This window comes from Emiliania huxleyi, assembly GCF_000372725.1.
Source record: "Emiliania huxleyi CCMP1516 chromosome Unknown EMIHUscaffold_165, whole genome shotgun sequence".
NCBI lineage: Eukaryota > Haptophyta > Isochrysidales > Noelaerhabdaceae > Emiliania > Emiliania huxleyi.
In genome coordinates, this window is record NW_005200931.1 from 146,854 (window position 1) to 164,566 (window position 17,713).

Below are 17,713 nucleotides of genomic sequence, written 5' to 3' on the forward strand. Positions count from 1 at the left end.
GTGGCAGGAGTGCGGAGAAGAGCTCGCCGAACGCGAGCAGCAGATGGCCAAAGTGTGCCAGCGCGAGAGCCTCGCGAGCGGGCGCAGAAGGAGCTCGCCGTGACACGATGCCGGGCGGTGGTGGTGCTCTGGCGGCTGTGCACAGTGGGCAAAGTCAGGCTGCAACAGGGCAGCACGGTGGTAGTGCCCTGCTGCAGCCTGGCCTGACATGCACAGGGCGAACAGAGACACTACTATCGTCCGGCGCTCGTCGTCGAATCTGGGCCAACTTCGACCGCCGCCACAGCTCGCCACGAGCACGCAGCGACAAAATGTTGACTGTACGGAAGTTGAGGCTGGTCGAGAGGAAGAGGCTGCCGTGCGAGCCGGCAGCAGGCTGGCTCGTCGTGGACTGCAGCGGCGACTTTTATGGGCTTCTCTGTTCATAGTAGCGTGCACGCTACTATGGTTTACCCACACTAAGCGAGTACGAGACCAGATACGACGGGCTCACACGTGATACGATTTAGGCAACCCCTGACTGATGATCAAGATAGTGTCGGTATGGCCTTGCAATGGGCCCCTCCGTACTCACACGCGGCTCGCACGCGTAGGGTAGGGGTAAGAGGGTGTGAGAGTCCTTCTTGCGGCATACGCGAACCGAAGAGAGAGCGAGAGACCCTCAGCCAAGCCGCCGCGAGACCTCGCCTGACATGCGTGGCGTGGGGGATGAAGGCGATGCTCGCCCCTCCCTCACAGTAGGCAAGGAGAGTTGGAGTATTTTCTTACTTCTACTTCGCGGAGCCGGACCAGATACTGGGACCCTTCGCAGCAGGCCTCAAATACTGGGATACTGTAAAAGATTCCCCTTTGAGATATGGCGCAGTAATAATACTTCAATACTCCGAGCTGGTACCGCGGATACTTCGATACTCGTGATGACGCACCCGGTGAGTATCACAGTAATCCATCCACGCCGGCGAAGTATCCCAATATCGCAGAGCTAAATGCCAAGTAATGATACTTCAATACTGGGCGCTACTTGGTCCTCCAGCCCCGCCGAATATCCCAGTATCCGCATCAGAGACGGCCAGTATCCCGCAGTATCCTGCAGTATCCTGCAGTATCCCAGTATCTGGGTTCGGCCCTCGAGCGATGCATTGCGCTGCGGCCGCAGTCGTACGTCCGGCAGCGGGATGCGAGGCAGCAGCTAGGTGGGGAGGGGTTGAGCCAATTGAGCAGCGTGGGCAAGCGAAGACTGCCGTAAAGTGTGTGCCCGCGCCCTGCCGGCGCAATGGTGTAAACGCGTAACATGAGCGTCCGACGCATCGTGCTCAGCGTGGGGGCACGAGACACCCAAGTCGATGGCGGGTCTGGCTGCTGGGGCGGCGGGTCCGTCGTCAATCGGATGCTTGATGCTCCGGGGAATCGGATCCTTGATGCGAGAGAAATTAAGATGCTCGAAGCAATGCTCGTCTCGCCGGTGCCGCATTCGTCGCTGTGCTTCTTTAGCAGGCGGTGGACTGTCGGCTGCGAGGACGGTCGCATTTGCGCGAGGCGAGGCGAGCATTCAGACGCCTTATCTGCGCCATGACTCGCGCCAGCGCGTGCGGGAGCTCCTGGCTGAGCGTTGAGTCCAGGCGAGTTGCGCTGGCCACGATCGCTACGCCGAGCCGAGCTGACGCGCCGAGGCGCCGGCCAGTCGCAGCCGTGAGGCATGCCACAGCAGCAGAGGCATCTGCCACCCATTGGGCGGGCAGACAGAAGGCCAGGGCAGCACTGGCAAGTGCAACGCGCCTCATGTCGGAGAGCGACCGTGCCTCGTTCGCCGCTTATGATGTAGAGTTTGTTGTAGAGATTTCACGTTGTAGAGCGCCTCTACATCGCTCTACAACGCAGGCGCCTCGTCACGCGGCGGATGTAGAGCTCTACAGCTCTACAGCGCTCTACATCTCTACAGCTCTACAGCGCTCTACACTCTACATCCTCTACACCCTCCCTCAGATGGACTCTAGGGACCTGGGGGCAGCTTTGCCCGCGGGTGCCATGCTAGGCTATGGTAGCCATTCTCCCAGATTCTCCGGAGAGGCCGCAAAAGCGGCCAAGGTGGCCTCCGCTCAAGGGTCGTTGGGATTTTCTGGTGACTCAGGAAGGAGGGGTCTGCGCCAAATAAAAATCGGTTCCGTACTGTCCGCCCCCGGCTACGCATGACACAATTTATTAGAAGTTGGGGCTTCATCTTCCGCCCGAGATAAAAATCCCTCTTGTCTCTCAGCCCGCTTGCCCATAGCCGCCGAGACGGCGCGCTCTGCTGACTCTCATCTAGCACCCTCTTGGGGACTCTCCTGACCGCTGTGGGCCTCTCCAGACCTCCTCTTGCCTATGGGAGTACCCCTCTCAGTCTACTTCCTAGGACACAGGCACAGGTTTGCATAATGCGAGCTTTTTCTCAAGGGCTATAGTGCAGAGTAGAAATGCGCATTAACTCGCACCGGGGTGTACGGGTTGCCCCTTCCTACCATACCATCAAAGTTGGAACCCAGCCCTTGCTCGCGCTCGCTAGCTCCCCTGCGTGCACATGCAGAGCCTCGACTTCTTCCCAAAGACCCAGCCGGGGCTGACGGAGCGCACCTTGAGCGGTGGCGTCATCTCGGCCGCCTCGCTGCTCTTCGTCCTCTGGGCCGGTGCCTCTGAGCTCTCCGACTGCTGGCGCGTCGTCACCGACGAGAGGCTCGTGCCACAGGCGGACACCGCCCACCAGATGGCAATTCCATCCGCTGTGCTTTCGCGGCCACCACCCCCGCGGCCCACCGCCACCGGCGCACCAGGCCCTGACGGCCAGCGCCGAGCCTCCCAGCGCCGAGCCTCCCAGACCGGACCTCCCATAGCCAGAGCCGAGCCCCCCCCGCCGCCGCCCTGCGCCGCTGCGGCAGGCGACGTCCGAGCACTCCAACACGCTGTCGATCAACCTGGACGTGGTCTTCCCGTCGACGCCGTGCTCCGAGGTTGTCGTCGAACTCACCGACGAGACTGGACGCGAGCAGCTCCGGCCCACCGACTCGCTCTCCAAGCTGCGCATGTCTGCTGGAGGCGCCGCCCGGCGCCGGGGGGAGGAAGCAGCTCGGCGGCACGTCCGAATCTCGCGCCCGCGCCTCCTCAGGCAGCCCAGTCGGCCTCCCCGAGGAGCTCGGCTTTGAGGCTCGCGCGGCGCTCGGCGTGCGGATGCGACGCTTCATGTGCGCGCAACGCAGCCGAGACGGCTAGCATCACACTCCTTCCCTGCACACCCCTGTGTGGTCGCGGCCTGTGCCGTTCTCCCATGCGCGCGCGGCTGGCTCGCGCTGCCCGTGCCACGCCCCGCGGGACGTCCCGAGCACGACGCACAGGCACATGCTGCACGATTGCATCGTCGCCCTCCTCTCCTTCTCCGCCACCTCGGGCTGTGCGCGCGACTACACGGCACTCTCTGCCCCGCATCCCTCTACCCCACGCCCCTCACTCTTCCACGGCCATGCCACCGCCACCGCCACCGCCACCGCCACCGCTACGGAGTCGGGACGGCCTGTGGGCCCTGGCCGTCACGCCCTCTCGCCACCCCAATGCAACGCCTTCTCGTCCATCACAGTGTCTGCCCACACCGCCCTGCTACCGCTCAGCCCGCCCGGCGGTGGCGGGCCGGCGGTGGGCGGCGCGTCTCCATAGTGGCCCGCGCGGTGTGAGCAGGCGCCTTGCCCGTCAGACTGGGAGCACCAGGGCCGAGGCATGTGCGAGGCCCCGTCGTGGTGAGCTCGCCGCCGCAGCCCTCCTCGCCGGTCAGACCACCCGCCCGCAGGACCTTCGCTCCCGTGGCGATGCCTGTTTCAGGTGCTCTAGCCGCTGCCCAGTCGGCCTCTCAACCCTCTCGGAACTTGCTCGGAGCCCCCTGGGGCCTTCGCGTAGGTACTTTGGCAGCTGCCCGCAGTCGGCCGGCTTCTCCGGCTACAGCGACGCGGACAAGCGAGAGTGGGCGGCGCGGTGTGGCGCTAATTGGGTGCGCCGTCCCCCGGGGGAGGAGGGGGGGGGTCTGGCGCGCACGCAGGACGCGTCCCCGACACGTCCGCGGCACGCGTCCACAGGCGTGCCTCGAGCACGGCCACCACACCTCGCGGCCGGTCCTGATGCGCGGCTGGAACGCGACGGTCGCGACCGCCGTCACCGGCGACGCGCTCCTGCGGCTGCGCGCAAAGATGGGTACCCGCCGAGCGGAGGCGACGGCGGGGGAGGCGGCGGCGGCGGCGGCGGCGGCGGCGGGACTCGGGGACGCGGCGGCGGCGGCGGCGGCGGTGGCGCAGGCGGCAGGCCCGGGCGGGGCGGCGGAGGCGGCGCGGGTGGCCGAGGTGCTCGCCACGGCGGTGCATGGCTTTGCCCGGCGGCGCCCCTGAGGCTGCGGGGGCGGTGTCGCCCTCACGGCGGGGTGGGCGGGGTGTGTAGGTGGAGTACCACTGGCCGGCGTCCGAGGCGGGCAGCACGCCAGACCACCTCCTCGCCGCAGGGCTGGCAGACACGCTCAGCTCCCGCTTGCGACCGCTGCTCGCCAACGCGCCCTCGACGTGCCCGCCTTGTAGATTCTAGCCACGAGCGGAGCCCGGCCGCTGCTGTCAGAGTTGCCCCATCTCGACCACGCGCACGAATGCGCGAGTACGCTTGCTTCTCGCTGCCCCAGGCTCGCTCCCGACGACGCGGCGGCGGAGCGGGCGGAGGACGACGCGCAGAGCCGGCTGAGGCTGGAGCCGGAGGCCCCCCCCAAATAAAGCAGGGGGCAAAACCCCCCCCCCCCCCCCCCTCTCCTCCTCAACACCCCCCTTCAAAGCCACCACCACGCGTCTCCTGCACCGCCAGAACCGCCGTTGCCACCAGCCCGGCCGCAGAGGCCGCCGGGCGGGCGGTCGGAGGCGCGCCACTCTCCACGCAGCGCGCGTCCGCCTGCAGGCGGTGGCGGACCCGGCCAGCTTCTTGACGAGCCGGTGCGACGCGGCCTCCGCCTCGCTGCGGCGGGTCGAGGCGCCGCCGCCCACACGCGGTCGGGCGGCGGTGGGGTGCGGCGTCGCCGACTCAGTGCGCGGCGGCCGTGTGAGCAGGCGTTGGCAAAGGGGTCGGACGGGGGGGCGGCGGCGGCGGCGGAGGTGCACAAGTCGTGGCTCCGCGCGGCGGAGGAGGTGGAGAGGCTCGACGACGCGCTGCACGGCTTTGTGGGCGACGAGGAGGTGTCTCGGCGGCACGGGCGTTCCGCGCGGCACGCGGCGTCTCCCGGACATGCCCGTGACGCGTGCCCGACCCGGCGCGCGTAGGCACGGGTACTCGGGTTTGCGCGCCAACCTGACGGCGATGCTCTCGGAGGCGACGGGCCTCTGGGAGGAGCGGCGCCGCCGTGAGCCGCGGCTCTTCACACCCCGAGCTGTGAGCAGGCGACGCACCTCTCGCCGGGTGAGGCGGCGCACGCGTCGCTCGCGGCGGCGGTGGAGGAGATGCTCACAACACTTGGCGAGCTCGAGGAGAGGGCGGCGTGGCAGCGGCAGCGGCACCGCCTCTGAAGCCGTCTCGGAGCGCCTCCTAGGTGAGCTCGAGGAGGGCGCGGACGGCGACGAGCGGCAGCGGCTCGAAGCGCTGCTCGAGGCTCGGATGGCGCAGTTGCTGCGAGCGCTCGAGCTCCTCTCGGGCGGCCAGGATGGCGAGGGTTGCGCCGTGTTCGGGTGTGGCCCGGATCCCTCGAGATAGGACGAGATCGGCCGAGAGGTTGTCCCGCTCCTCCCGCCTGCGGGCCGCGCGCGGGAGAGGGGACGCGGCCGCGACACGCCCACCCCTCGTCCACAGGTCGCTCTCCGCGCCGCGCGTCGCCGCGTCGCTCCGCATCTCGCCCGCGCACTCCCGCGCCGACGGGCGGGTGCCGCACGCGAGGGCCATGCCGCGCTTCGAGGCGCGCGGGGCACGGTGCGGGCGGGCGGCGTGTGCGAGCCCGCCTCTCACCCTCTCGCCGGCGCGCGTCGTGGCCTTGCCGCCCCAATCCCCCACAACAGGCGCGGCACGCGGATCGCTTCAACGCTTCGCACACGATCCGCCACCTGTCGTTTGGTGCGTCCTGTTCCCGGCAAGGTCCGCCCGCCCGGCGGCGCCTCTTCACACCACCCCGCTGATGGGAGCAGGCGCTTTCTTCCCCGGCAAGCTGCACCCGCTGGACGGCGTGTCAAAGGCGACCGGCAGCGGCGCGGCGGAGATGCGCTATCTTCTCAAGGTGGTGCCGTGCGCGCACACGGCGCTCGACGGCACCGTCACGCCCTCCTCCCTCTTCTCCGTGACGGAGCACACGAGGCAGGTGCAGTGGCGGGCCGGCTCGCGCTCGTCGCTGCCGGGCGTGCTGCTGCAGTACGACATCGTCGGCCAGAAGGTCGTCCTCACCGAGCGGCGCGGCGCGGGGCTGCTGCGGGCGGTCGCGCGCGTGTGCGCCCTCGTGGGCGGCGTGTTCACGGTAGCGGGGATCGTCGACTCGCTCGTCTACCAGAGCGTAAAGCATTCGCTCGGCAAGCAAAGCTAGGTGGCGTGTGGTTGTTGCTGCGCGTTGTGTGATGTCAGTGTCTCTTGCGACTACTTTTGGTTTATTCGGGTACCGCGCGCGAACCGCGATGGAAGATGGATCTCTTGAAATTTGAAATACGTGTTTCGCTGCTTGTTTGTCTGTGTCTCCGCGCGATCCGACGCGAAAAAAAAGAACCGACGTGGTGTGTGGTGTGTCGTGAGCGTGTCCCGACCGACACTGTGGCCACTGGGGACACCACACGCACGCGTGTGCGCGCACGTGCCGTGCTTGGGTGTGCTGCTCTTGCGCGGGAGCCCCGCCTTCTTGGCTTCTCCCCTCCCGTTGCGTGCAGCTCAACACACTCAACATAACGTGGCTTCACATGCTTGCTTCTCTTCCCTCCTGCCGCTCTCGCGAGACTCGGTCGAGGGCGCCGGCTCCGTCCCCTCAGAAGTCTTCAGACGAGCGCCCCGTGGCTGGCCCGCTCCGCCAGCGCCTTGGCCTTACCGGAGGAGGAGGGCTTACCCTTGCGCGCCGCGCCGGCGAGGAAGCCGGCGACGACGAGGGCGGCGAGGCCAAGGAGGTGCAGGGGTGCGCCGTCCGGCTTGGCGGCCGGCGTTGTCGCCGCGCGGGGCTCGGCCGCGAGGCGGGATGCGGCAGCCTCGCCCTCGGTGATGAAGTCCTGGGGGGGGGGGGGGGGCAGACGTTGAGACGCGCGTGCCCGGAGGTGTGGGAAATAGCGCTCGGCCTCTCCGCCACCGCATCCCGATCCCCTCAACCGCCTCAAACTCCCTCCCGCTGGGGCCTGCCGCCCCCCGCCCCCCTGGCCCACATGCCTCGCCACCCCGGGCGTGAGCCGAGATTCGCCGAGATCGAGCCGCGTGCCGAGATGTGCCGAGATGGCTCAGATCGAGATTCGCCTGGTCGAGCAGCCACGGAGGCTCGTTGAGCAGCGACTTTGCCCACGGGTTGAAGCTGGCCGTCGTCTCCTGCACGCCCGCCCAGAAGGGCGAGTCCGCGTACTCAGCGGGCAGGGAGGCGAGCACGGCCACCTATAGAGTAGTGTGGCTCAAGCGGCCCCAGGCGCTGCACACGGCGCGTGGCCTCTGGACGCGCGGCCCCTTATGGGTTCGGCGGGGTCGATGGCCGTTGTGGTACGCGCGTGGAAGGGGGTTCTTTGGGGCTGGCCGTTCGCGGACAGAGGTGTGTGGGGGGGGAGGTGCGTGCGGGTGGTGTGTGAGTCACCGGGTGGGGGGGGGGGGGGGGGGCACTGTCTACTGGGGGCGCCTTGAGCTGGAAGGTGTGCGGCCCGGCCTCGTCCTCCTCGTCCAGCACCAGCTCGCCGTCGACGAGCTTCTTCTTGGCGAAGAGCGAGGTGTGGAGCGAGGACCAGAGGCTCTTGGTGGTCGGCTTCACCTGCAATCGTCGAGGCATTGGGGGGGAGGGCGTTTGGGTGTGCGGCACCGAGCGGAAGAGAGAGTCAGAGAGAGTGAGAGGCGACACACGAGGCTCGGTCCGCCTCACCTCCTCGATCGAGAAGTCGTACTCCTCGCTCGTCTCGCTGCCAAAGAGGTGCGAGTCGTCGCCGAGCGTCAGCGGCACCGCCGCGCCGCCCAGGTAGTGGTTCGCGAGGTGAGTGTTCTGATCGTAGATGTCAACCTGTGCCGCGCGCGGGAGGGAGGGCGGGGTGGAGCGGAGGGCGAGGGAGGGGCATTCAGTTTTGGCAGTCAGAGCCGAGGGCGGGCGGAGGGGTGAGGGCGTGCCATGGGCGGGAGAGCAAGGGGGCAGCCGTTTAGGCTGGCAACCTCGCCTGTGCCGAGAGTGTGCCGTCCTCGAGCAGAGAGTCAGGGTACTCGCAGCACGTGTGCGGCTTGAGGATGGAGCCCTTCCCCTTGTAGTGGAAGGAGGAGGAGGCCTTGTAGAAGGTCGCCTCCTTGAACTCCATCCGCGACTGCATTGTCAGGTGCGTGCATGCGCCTGAGGACATGCTCGGACACATCATGGACGAGTCATTGACATTCTGCCGCGTCGTCAGGTGTGTGTGCGCGCGCCGCACACGCCCTTGCTGTATGCCTTTGGGCACGCCTCGCAGCCGACCCACGCGGCCGGCACGAGGCACGACGGGCTGTCGTACACGCCCGGCACGGTGAGGGCGGCAAAGGGCTGGTGCGCCACGGAGAAGCTGCGGACGAGCGAGGGAGGAGTGGAGGCTAGGAAGGGTGAAGGAGGGACGACGTGCAGTGGGTCCGCGTTGCTACGGCAGTTGGTCCGCGTTGCTGTGGACGGCGATTTGTGCGGTGCGAGGACGAAAGTGCAGTTGGTCCACACTTCGAGCGGCTCGCGCGTGGAGATTCTGTGCGTCCATCTCACTTTCCAACGTAGAGAGGGCACACAAAGAAGCCCATAACACTGTCGGACAAGAGCAGGACGAGCAGAAGCGGGCGCATTTCGACAAGGTCGCGAGCTGTGTCAGCTGTGTCGTCGCGAGCTGTGTTGTGTGTCGGAGGGGACGTCTCCGAGACTCTCTCGAGGTTCTCGAGGTGGATGTCCTTTGGCCGCGTCGGGTAGCGAGGATTGGTGTAACCCGAGCCACGGAGGCGTGTTTTCTGGCGGCCGACCGTCAGTGCACGGAGTTGCCACTTCTGTTCTCCGACTGCCCCGGCTAGTTCCGGAGGTCGTCGGGTGTGACCCCTTCGTCCCCCGAGACCTAGCGCGGGTGGGTTGGAGGGGGCTCGCCCCGTTCCTCCCCATCGGGCCGCGTGAGCGGCCTCGCCTCGCAGATTCGTTTCTCGCGCCTGGGTCAGGCGCGCGGGGCATCCCCCGGGTCGCTCGACCAGCGATCCGAAGAGTGGCCGCTATGCGAGGGAAAGAGCGGGGCCCACGGGGTACGCCTCCGTCCGGCCCCCTCCGAGGGGGGAAGGGAATTGCGGGGTCCCCACGGGCGCCTCAGTTCGGCCCTCCCGAGGGGGGGAGGGGAGCAAGGGGGTGGGGGGATCGGGGCGGTGGGGAGGGGTCTCGGTTTCATGGGTCTAATGCTTGCCTTTCGGGGAGGGGCCTCCGTGCAGGCGAGCGCAGTTGCGCGCGCCCAACGTCTTCCCCTCCTCCCCAGAGGCAGCGAGTAGGCAGCGAGTGGCGAAGCTGGGGCCGGTCCTAAAATGTACAACAACACAGAGACGTGTGAGTGTAGAGTTGTTTGGTATTGCTAAGAATGTAAAAATCTCTCTCACACATACATTGTCACACTCCTAAAATCCCCGTGAGGCGTGCCGTCCTCCCATCCCTCCCTTGGCCTCTCCGTTTTCTTTTTTCTGCAGCCAGTGCTTTTTCTTCTTTCCTCCGACGCTAGACACAACAAAGCGCTGGCGGTGGCGGCTTCTACAACCCACGGCGCACGGGCGGACCTGTCTGGTCTCCGTGCGGCCTCTTCCACGTAGCACACTGAGAGTGGCGAGCATATTGAAGAAGCAGAACACAAGGACACAGCAGCGTGCACAAACGCATAATACTCCCTAAAATTTTACTCGTGCAACAACCATGGGTCCAATGCCTTCTGCTGCTGGGGGGGTCGGGACCCCCCCCAGCAGCAGCGCTCTGCTGCTGGGGGGGTCAGACACCCCCCCCCCCCCAGCAGCAGGGTGACTTTACGAGATTTAGAATAGATCTAGATGCAGTGTTGTGTGTGTGATGTGTCACAGCACACAGGCCAGGGGGGGGGCCGAGCAATGTGTGCGGCCGCGCGCTCCTGACAAGCGCCACAAGGCAACTTTATCTCACGTAGAGAGCTAGCTCTATAGGAAACCATCTTTTGAAACGTTTCAATGTTGAGGATCATGCATCAATGTCGAGGATCATGCATCATTGGTCACTAAGCTGTGTATGGCGGCCCGTCGCCGCGACTCGACGCCGCGCCGCTCTCCCTCTCCTCTCCGCGCGTCTCCTCACCGCCGTTTCACCTTGCCGCACGTGTGCGGCCGGTGCTTGCCGGCGCACGCCTCGCACGATGGGGACGGCGTCCACTCCTTTGGCGGCTTCGGCGGCTTTGGCGGCCGCGGCTCCACAGGCGACGGCTCGGCGCTGCCGGAGAGCTCCCACGGGAACTGCACCGCCAGCGGGGCGGGGCGCCTGAAGCCACCGCCGCCGCCGCCGCCGCCCTCGCCGCCGCTGCTGCTCGCCGCGTCGGACGACCTGCCCGCCGCCCGCGCCACGCGGCCCGACGTCTCGACGTAGTCCCACCGCCAGCCCTCCCTCTCCATCAGGTGGCGTAGCACCTGCGCGGAAAGCGGAGGGCGGAGGGCGGGGGCGGGTCGGCGTGAGACGAGGCCGGCCCGCGGCGCGGCGGGGCGGCGGGGCGCGTCTCGCGGCGGCACCTCTCCGTCCTCGTACTTGATGGTGTGGCCCTCGGCGGCGCTGCTGCTGAGCACGAGCCCGCGGAACCAGCGCTTCTCAGCCGGCCACCATACGCGGACGCGGCGGCCGGGCAGCGGCGGCGGCGGGTCCTCGCCGCCCGCGCCGCCGCCGCCGGCGCCGCTCGCGCCGCTGCCGCCGCCACTCCCACTCGCAGCAGCCGCCGCGCCGGCCGCCGGCCGCTTGCGGCGATGTTTCGGTTTGCGCGTGGCGTCGCCGTCGGAAAAGACGTCGGCCTCGTACGCGCGCGCCACGTACTCGCGCCAGAGTGCGCGCACCTCCTCCTCATCCTTCATCGGGAGCCTGCCCCAGACGGCTGAGGGCCAAAAGTAAAACGCACGGCGCCACTCTCGGCTCTCAGAGCGGCGTTCTATCTCAGTAACCCCGCTCGCAGGTACTAGAGCAGCGTTCGTCAAGCTTAAACCCCACTCTACACAATACAGAGCAGCGTTTGCCTAACAAGACTCCGCTCTGCAACCTTCAGAGCGGACTCTTGCTCAGTTAAACACCGACCGAGCACGTTCGAGCGGAGTCAAGACAGTAGTGCAACACCGCTCAACATAGCGGGAGCGGTCAATTTCCGCGGAGAGGCTGCTTTCGCCTCCCTCAGTCGCGCTCTCCTCCGCTCCTCCTCTTCAGAGCGGGACTTTAAACAGTCGGGAAGGACTTCGGCCCGACGGATGGCGTCTCACGACTGTCAATGCTAAGTCTGTATTTTGTATTTTTAAAATCTCGCGCATGAGGACAGAGGAAAAGAAACGGCGCCGTCAAGGACCGGGCGCGCCCCAGACCCGGCGCGGCGTAGGTTCCAGTGTGAGTGAGTATTCTTGATACGAAACCACGACACACTCACGTAGGTTCCACTCTGACGTAAAGAGGGGAGGCACCGCCGTACAACCATCGAGAAGCCCGGGGGTGGACCCAACCGGCGCCGGGGCAGGGAGGCCGGGCGGAGGGGTTGCGCCCTGAAAGTCGAGAATCCGCTTCCGCGTCACATGCTGCGGCAGGTACGTGTTGATGCACCCCCACGCGTCGGCCATCTCGTACCCGACGGGAACTGGGGATTAGGACGGGCCCAGATGGGGAAGGGGAGGGGGGGAGGCTCACACCCGCAGCTCCTTGTCGTAGCCCATCTCGACGAGGCTCGAGGGCGACGCCGGTCAGCATGACGGTCACGCTCACTTGGACCTGAAGGAGGCGTGACGCGGGGTCAGGAAGGTGAGTTCGCACCTGTGTCGAGCCTGTCTGCTGTGAGGAAGTTGTGTTGTTTTAAATTCGTTTTTTGCACGACACTGGGCACAGGTATCAAATTCTTTTTTTTGCGGCGCACGCTCGAGAGGCGGAGCGGCGGAGCGTGGCGCGGGCCGCAGAGGTTGGCGGAGCCAGAGGCTCTGCCCTGCTGGAGGTTCCCGCTGGCGGTCTGCCGCCGGCGGTGGGTGGGGAGGGCGGCTGCCCTCGCCTACTCCTCATTCCTGGACGTGTCCTCATTAAGGCGGTCTGCCGCCGGCGGGCGCTCGGGCTTGTCTCGGGTGCGGCTGGCGCTGCGTCTTTCTTCTTTGAGTGGCCACAGGTGTGGGGGGCGGGTGGGGCGGCTGCTGCGGCAAAGGCGGAGGGCGGCTGCCTGCCCCTGCCTTCTGGTCCTGGACGAGCCCGCTTTTACGTCACCAGCGAATGTCAGTCGCCCGAGTCCGACTCGGTCGCGGTCGCTGCTGCGTCGATTTCTTCAGCGAGACCACAGGATCGGAGGGCGGGCGAGGCGGAGGCCGTCGAGATGCCGGCGCTGGCGGCGGTCGGGCGGGCGGGCGCGGAGGCTGGGCGAGGCGGCGGGCGAGACGGCGGTGCGGCGGGCGACGGGCGGCTGGCGTCGTGGGCGAGCGTGGGGTGGGGTGGGGATGTCGGGGTGGGGAGCGGGTGGGCGCCGGAGAGCGGAGTGGGAGTGGTGGTGTGACTGCTCCTGTGGTGCGGGCGACGGCTCTGAGGAAGCCGTCGCCCGCGCCTCGCCTGTCGCGTGAATCGTGTCGTGCGACCGCCGTTTGTTGTTGAATTCGTTCTTAAATTCTTTTTTTGCACAACACTGGGCAAGCCCAGTGTTGTGCGAGGGAGTTTTGTTGTTAGCTTCTTTTTTCGTGAGAGCGAATTCCGTGTTCTTGGAGCACTTGGAGTGCAGTCATTAACCTCACATCCAGGGCCGGGGAGCTCAGTCTTCAAATTCTTTTTTTGAGGCAACACCATGATGCTCTGCTCACGCCTACAGCTGCCTCGGCACGCGCCGCGGCCGGCCGAGGCGCTGGAGGCGCCGGGGCAAGACGAGAGCGGCGCTCCGTCCGAGGTGTGCCAGGCGTGCGGCGGCGACGACGACGAGGAGGGCAACGAGATCCTGCTCTGCGACGGTGAGGGCTGCAGCGCGGCGTTCCACATGATGTGTTTGGAGAAGCCGCTCGCGATGGTGCCCGAGGGCGACTGGCTTTGCCCCGCCTGCTGCGCCGCGCAGGGCTGCGCGCAAACGGAGCCCTCCGCCCGCTGGGCGCCCGCCGACGAGTGCGGCATGGCGCTCGGAGTCGGCGACAAGCTGTGGGCGTGCGACCGGCGAGGCTTCTGGGCCGAGGGCGCGGTCGTGAAGCGAGTGGAGGCGGCCGAGGAGGCCGACGCGGGCGGCGGCGGCGCGGCGGCCGTTGTGGTCAAGTTCAAGGGCTTCTCCGCAAAGCTCAACGAGCAGATATCCGTCGGCGCCGGCCGGCTACGGCCGTGCGAGGTGGGTCCGCCGCCGCAGGACGCGGGGGTGTACGTGGTGGAGCGGGTGGTGGAGGTGCGGACCACCAAGGGCCGGCCCGAGTACCTTACCACCTGGGTCGGCTACGACGACCAGACATGGGAGCCCGCCAAGAACTTTGTCGGCGAGGCGGCCAAGGCCGCGCTTGCCGAGTTTCGGCGCGCCGCAAAGGCGGCGGCGAGGGAGGGCGAGAGCGGGGAGGCGGCGGCGAGGGAGGGCGAGAGCGGGGAGGCGGCGGCGGGCGGCGGGGAGGCGGCTGCGGGCGCGGAGCGGGGGTCGGAGGCGGGAGAGGTGGACGGGGCGGACCTGCTCGAGGCCCCTCCGCCTCTGGAGTGGCCTGGGGCGGTGGTGATGCGGCGCGTCGAGCCGCTGCCTCCGTCGGGCACGTGGATATTCCTGCACGGGAACCACCCGGTGGCGGACCGGCCGCTGCAGTACATGCCGCTCGTCGGCGAGGAGGGCTTCGACGCCGACGAGGGCGCCTCCGACGCAGCCAGTCTGCAGAGCGAGGCGAGTGGCAGCGCCGCGCCGCCCTCCCCGCAGCACTCGCCCTCGCCGCCGCCGCCGCCGCGAGCGGGCGACGCGCGGGCGAGCCGCGGCGGCGCCCCGGCGACCAAGGCGGCGGCGGCAGCGGCGGCGGCCAAGCCGGCGGTGGTGGCGGCGGCCAAGCCGGCGGCGGGCGGCGGGGAAGCGGGCGGCGGCGCAGCGGGGAGCGGCGGCGCGACCGACGGCAGCCTGCTCGCGCTCTTCTGCCGACGCTGCTTCACGTACGACTGCTCGCTGCACGGGGTGGGCCAGCCGGTGCCCCGGTGGAGGTACGCGGAGGCGGGGCCGGCCGAGGAGGCCGAGCCGGCCAGCGCGCCGCTCGTCGCGTCCTGCACTTGCCAGCTGAGCCGGTGGGGGCAGCCACCGGCGGGCGGCGGGCAGGGGCCGGCGGAGGTGCTGCGGCCGTACGAGGCGGGCCGGCGGACGGGGCTCATCAGCCTGGAGCTGCGGCACAAGCAGCGGAGCCAGGTCGCGAAGGGCGAGTTCGAGACCCACCCGACCGTCGCGTGCGACTGCGACGGCCCTTGCGACTCCTCCAACCCAAACTGCGTCTGCGTCGCGAGCGCGAACTTTTGCGAGCCCTTTTGCGCGTGCGGGCCGCTGTGCGCGAACCGGTGGAAGGGGTGCCACTGCAAGAAGGGCGACTGCCGCACTTCTCAGTGCCCCTGTTGGGCCGCCGGACGCGAGTGCGACCCCGACATCTGCCACTGCGCCGCGAGCGAGTTCGCTGACGCCGGCTGCGAGGCGTGCATGCCGAAGTGGGGAGGCGGCGAGGAGTACTGCATGCCGTGCGACGGCGGCGCGGCGGCGGCAAAGGCGGACGTCGAGGCGGCGGTGCCGTGCCGCAACATGGGCCTGCTGCTGCGCGAGCACAAGCCGCTGCTGCTCGGGCCGAGCCAGGTTGCGGGCTGGGGCCTCTTCTCGCACGGCTCGATCGAGCGGCAGGAGCTGGTGACCGAGTACGTCGGCGAGCTCGTCTCACACGAGGAGGCGGACCGGCGCGGCCAGGCGCACGGCCGGCGGCGGCGGCGCGCGCTCCCCACGGAGCCCTCCCCTCAGCCTGCTCGGACCCTTCTCCGCAGGTGTACGACCGGCGCGCGTGCACGTACCTCTTCAACCTCAACGCGGCGCAGGTGGTGGACGCCTGCCCGAAGGGGAACATGTCGCGGTTCGCGAACCACTCGGACAAGGCGAACTGCGACACGAAGATCATGACCGTGCGCGGCGACCAGCACATCGGCCTCTACGCCAAGGAGCGGATCGGCCGCGGCGAGGAGATCTTCTTCAACTACCGCTGGGACGAGGCGATCCGCGAAAAGCACGGCTTCGAGGCGGGGCGCGGCGGGCCGCGCAAGCGGCTGCGCGAGGGAGGCGGCGCGGCCGGCGGCCGGGGCAAGGGCGCCCGCCTCGTCCAGGTGGAGGGCGGGGCGGCCGACGGCGCGGCGGGGCTGCTGGAGCATGACGCGGCCGGCGTCGACCACCGGCTCGGCGGGGGCGCGTACGCCTCCGGCTGGCGCATCCGCGAGGCGTACCTGAACGCGCGGAAGAATGGCGAGTGGAAGTACGTGTGCCCGGCCGGCCAGTCGTTCCGCTCCCGCTCCGAGGCGGTGCAGGCGAGGGCGGCAGCGTAGTCGATAAGCGAGGACGCGGCGCGAAAAAGGAAAATACGTCCGCTGCCTCGAGGGCCGATCCGGCGCTACACGCATTCGGGGCTTCTCTGTCTATATGGCCTTGTACACGTATCTGGCATAGTATCTCTCCGCGTGTCCCTCTCAAAATTTCCCGTAGCCCGGTCGAACACTGCCCAAACAAATAAATTCCCCCTTTGAGCTTAGAGGTTTTGGGATTTCGCTCCGAGCGACGGTCCAACGAGAATCGTCAAAATCAGGCAATCAAGAGACCGGTAGCGCCAGCATGTCGGTGCGTCTTTCTCATGCTCCCGCGCCCCCCGCGCCCGAACTATGCACGGGCCCGGCTCGCCCGCTTGGGGATCCACCCGGCACATCCCCGCCTCCCACCTGCCGGCTTGCCTGCCGTCAGTTCACGGGGATCGCCCTCAACTGTGGCAGAGGGACAAGCCAAATTTCACACCCACTCCGGTCAACGCGGGTACGGAGTGAGAACTTGAAAAACACCTGTATAACCCGGCAGGAACTCCACACAGGTGCCGCACGCCATGTTCCGGCCGGGCGCGTACCGCCGCGCGCTCAAGCACCTCACGGCGATGCTGCACGTCGTTGGCCACACGACCGCCCTCCAGCTCAACCGCCGGCAGCGCTTTGAGACCTTCGGCCCGTGGCCGCACGGCCCGGCGCGCGCCTAGGAGGGTGGCGCCACCCGGCGACCCCGCCGGGGTTTGTCGCGCCCACGGCTCGCAGAGCCGTGGGCGCGACTTTGTAGTGTGTATTAGTTAAGTAGCCGCAGTCGGCGGCAACGCTCGAACTGCTGGAACGGCCGGGAACTGCCAGGAACTGCCAGGAACTGCCAGGAACTGCCAGGAACTGCCAGGAACTGGAGGGTAATTCGAGTGAACTCGGTGTTAGTTGTGCCCACTGCGCCTCACCTGGGCCACTCGTGAGCATGCGGGAGTAACCTGAAGCACGTCCAAAACTCGAAACACCCGTTCACACCCGTACTCGAAGTGGCTGTGAAATTTGGCTAACAGGCTCAGCAACAGAAATCCACCACTGTTGGGACTGCCTTCAGCCTCGCCTCACAGCCGACCTTCTGGTCGCACGCGGGTTCTTAAGGGTCGCACATGCCCGCCATGACGTCTTCCAACCGGCCGTTCGCAGGCGGTAGCTTCGCACGTCCCCGACAACTCCGAGAATGACCCGCACGAGAAGTGCGCGTCGGCGGCGCACTTTTCCTCCCAGGCTGTGGCTGCTGCCTTGGCCACCCTGGCCTCCCTCGAGGGGTCGCCAGGACCCGCCGCGGCCCTGGCGCGGCCCACGGGCGGCTTGATGCTCATCGACGCCTTCACCCTCGTCGGCCTGGCCGGAAAATACGCCAGCCGCTCGGGTGCCGCCCGCCTCCTAGAGGCCGAACCACCAGTGCTGTGAGTATTGACGCCCTCCCTGCACCTCAGGCGCGTCCCTCGCCCTCGCCGCCGCCGCCGCCGAGCCCGCCGCCGCCCTCGCCGCCGCCGCCCTCGCCGCCGCCACCGTCGCCGCCACCGCCGAGCCCGCCGCCGCCGTCGCCCCCTCTGCCGGCGCCTTCTCCGCCCTCGCCACCCCCACTGTCGCTTTCCCCCCACCAAGCCCACCACCGCCGTCGCCGCCGCCGCCCACTCCGCCTCCGCGTCACCGCTGCCTCCCTCGCCGCCGCCCCCAAGGCCGCCACGGCCGCTGCCGCCGAGCCCGCCGCCACCGTCTCCGCCACCGCCGAGCCCGCCGCCGCCATCGCCCCCTCTGCCGGCGCCATCTCCGCCCTCGCCACCCCCGATGTTCACTTTTCCCCCCACC

At 68.1% G+C, this 17,713-nt stretch overlaps 4 protein-coding genes across 4 annotated transcripts; 2 read left to right on the forward strand and 2 right to left on the reverse strand.

Moving 5' to 3' along the window:
- Window positions 1–2,518: 2,518 nt before the first annotated feature.
- Window positions 2,519–6,639, forward strand: EMIHUDRAFT_441845 (hypothetical protein). The gene is made up of 17 exons (XM_005785003.1): window positions 2,519–2,722; window positions 2,913–3,069; window positions 3,140–3,215; window positions 3,366–3,438; window positions 3,703–3,761; window positions 3,919–4,009; window positions 4,095–4,370; window positions 4,450–4,568; window positions 4,682–4,754; window positions 4,948–5,019; window positions 5,097–5,233; window positions 5,307–5,355; window positions 5,424–5,499; window positions 5,573–5,708; window positions 5,830–5,932; window positions 6,033–6,087; window positions 6,159–6,639. Exons 1-17 carry the CDS (start codon window positions 2,558–2,560, stop codon window positions 6,545–6,547), a joined length of 2,106 nt encoding a protein of 701 aa, XP_005785060.1. The 5' UTR covers window positions 2,519–2,557; the 3' UTR covers window positions 6,548–6,639.
- A 50-nt stretch (window positions 6,640–6,689) lies between these two features.
- Window positions 6,690–8,982, reverse strand: EMIHUDRAFT_441846 (hypothetical protein). The gene is made up of 7 exons (XM_005785004.1): window positions 8,900–8,982; window positions 8,581–8,711; window positions 8,340–8,506; window positions 8,054–8,188; window positions 7,808–7,945; window positions 7,450–7,581; window positions 6,690–7,211 (listed from the first exon to the last, which is right to left on the reverse strand). Exons 1-7 carry the CDS (start codon window positions 8,974–8,976, stop codon window positions 6,987–6,989), a joined length of 1,005 nt encoding a protein of 334 aa, XP_005785061.1. The 5' UTR covers window positions 8,977–8,982; the 3' UTR covers window positions 6,690–6,986.
- A 1,485-nt stretch (window positions 8,983–10,467) lies between these two features.
- Window positions 10,468–11,250, reverse strand: EMIHUDRAFT_467953 (hypothetical protein; the record flags this gene model as incomplete). Its single annotated transcript, XM_005785005.1, has 2 exons — window positions 10,897–11,250; window positions 10,468–10,797 (listed from the first exon to the last, which is right to left on the reverse strand). Exons 1-2 carry the CDS (start codon window positions 11,227–11,229, stop codon window positions 10,468–10,470), a joined length of 663 nt encoding a protein of 220 aa, XP_005785062.1. The 5' UTR covers window positions 11,230–11,250.
- A 4,102-nt stretch (window positions 11,251–15,352) lies between these two features.
- EMIHUDRAFT_57610 (hypothetical protein) lies at window positions 15,353–15,547 on the forward strand (the record flags this gene model as incomplete). Its single annotated transcript, XM_005785006.1, has 1 exon — window positions 15,353–15,547. A coding segment is annotated over one exon (195 nt), but the record flags the coding sequence as incomplete, so codon positions are not given.
- Window positions 15,548–17,713: the final 2,166 nt, after the last annotated feature.

Excerpts from the sequence above, each read along its gene's own strand:
- EMIHUDRAFT_441845 (XM_005785003.1), top strand. The coding sequence starts at position 2,558 with ATGCAGAGCCTCGACTTCTTCCCAAAGACCCAGCCGGGGCTGACGGAG. Across the intron at positions 4,569-4,681 it reads CTCGCCAACGCGCCCTCGAC|GCTCGCTCCCGACGACGCGG; the intron begins GTGCCCGCCTTG and ends TCGCTGCCCCAG. Across the intron at positions 5,234-5,306 it reads GACGAGGAGGTGTCTCGGCG|GCACGGGTACTCGGGTTTGC; the intron begins GCACGGGCGTTC and ends CGGCGCGCGTAG.
- EMIHUDRAFT_441846 (XM_005785004.1), bottom strand. The coding sequence starts at position 8,976 with ATGCGCCCGCTTCTGCTCGTCCTGCTCTTGTCCGACAGTGTTATGGGC. Across the intron at positions 8,507-8,580 it reads ATACAGCAAGGGCGTGTGCG|GCGCATGCACGCACCTGACA; the intron begins GCGCGCGCACAC and ends GCATGTCCTCAG. Across the intron at positions 7,946-8,053 it reads ACGACTTCTCGATCGAGGAG|GTGAAGCCGACCACCAAGAG; the intron begins GTGAGGCGGACC and ends CGACGATTGCAG.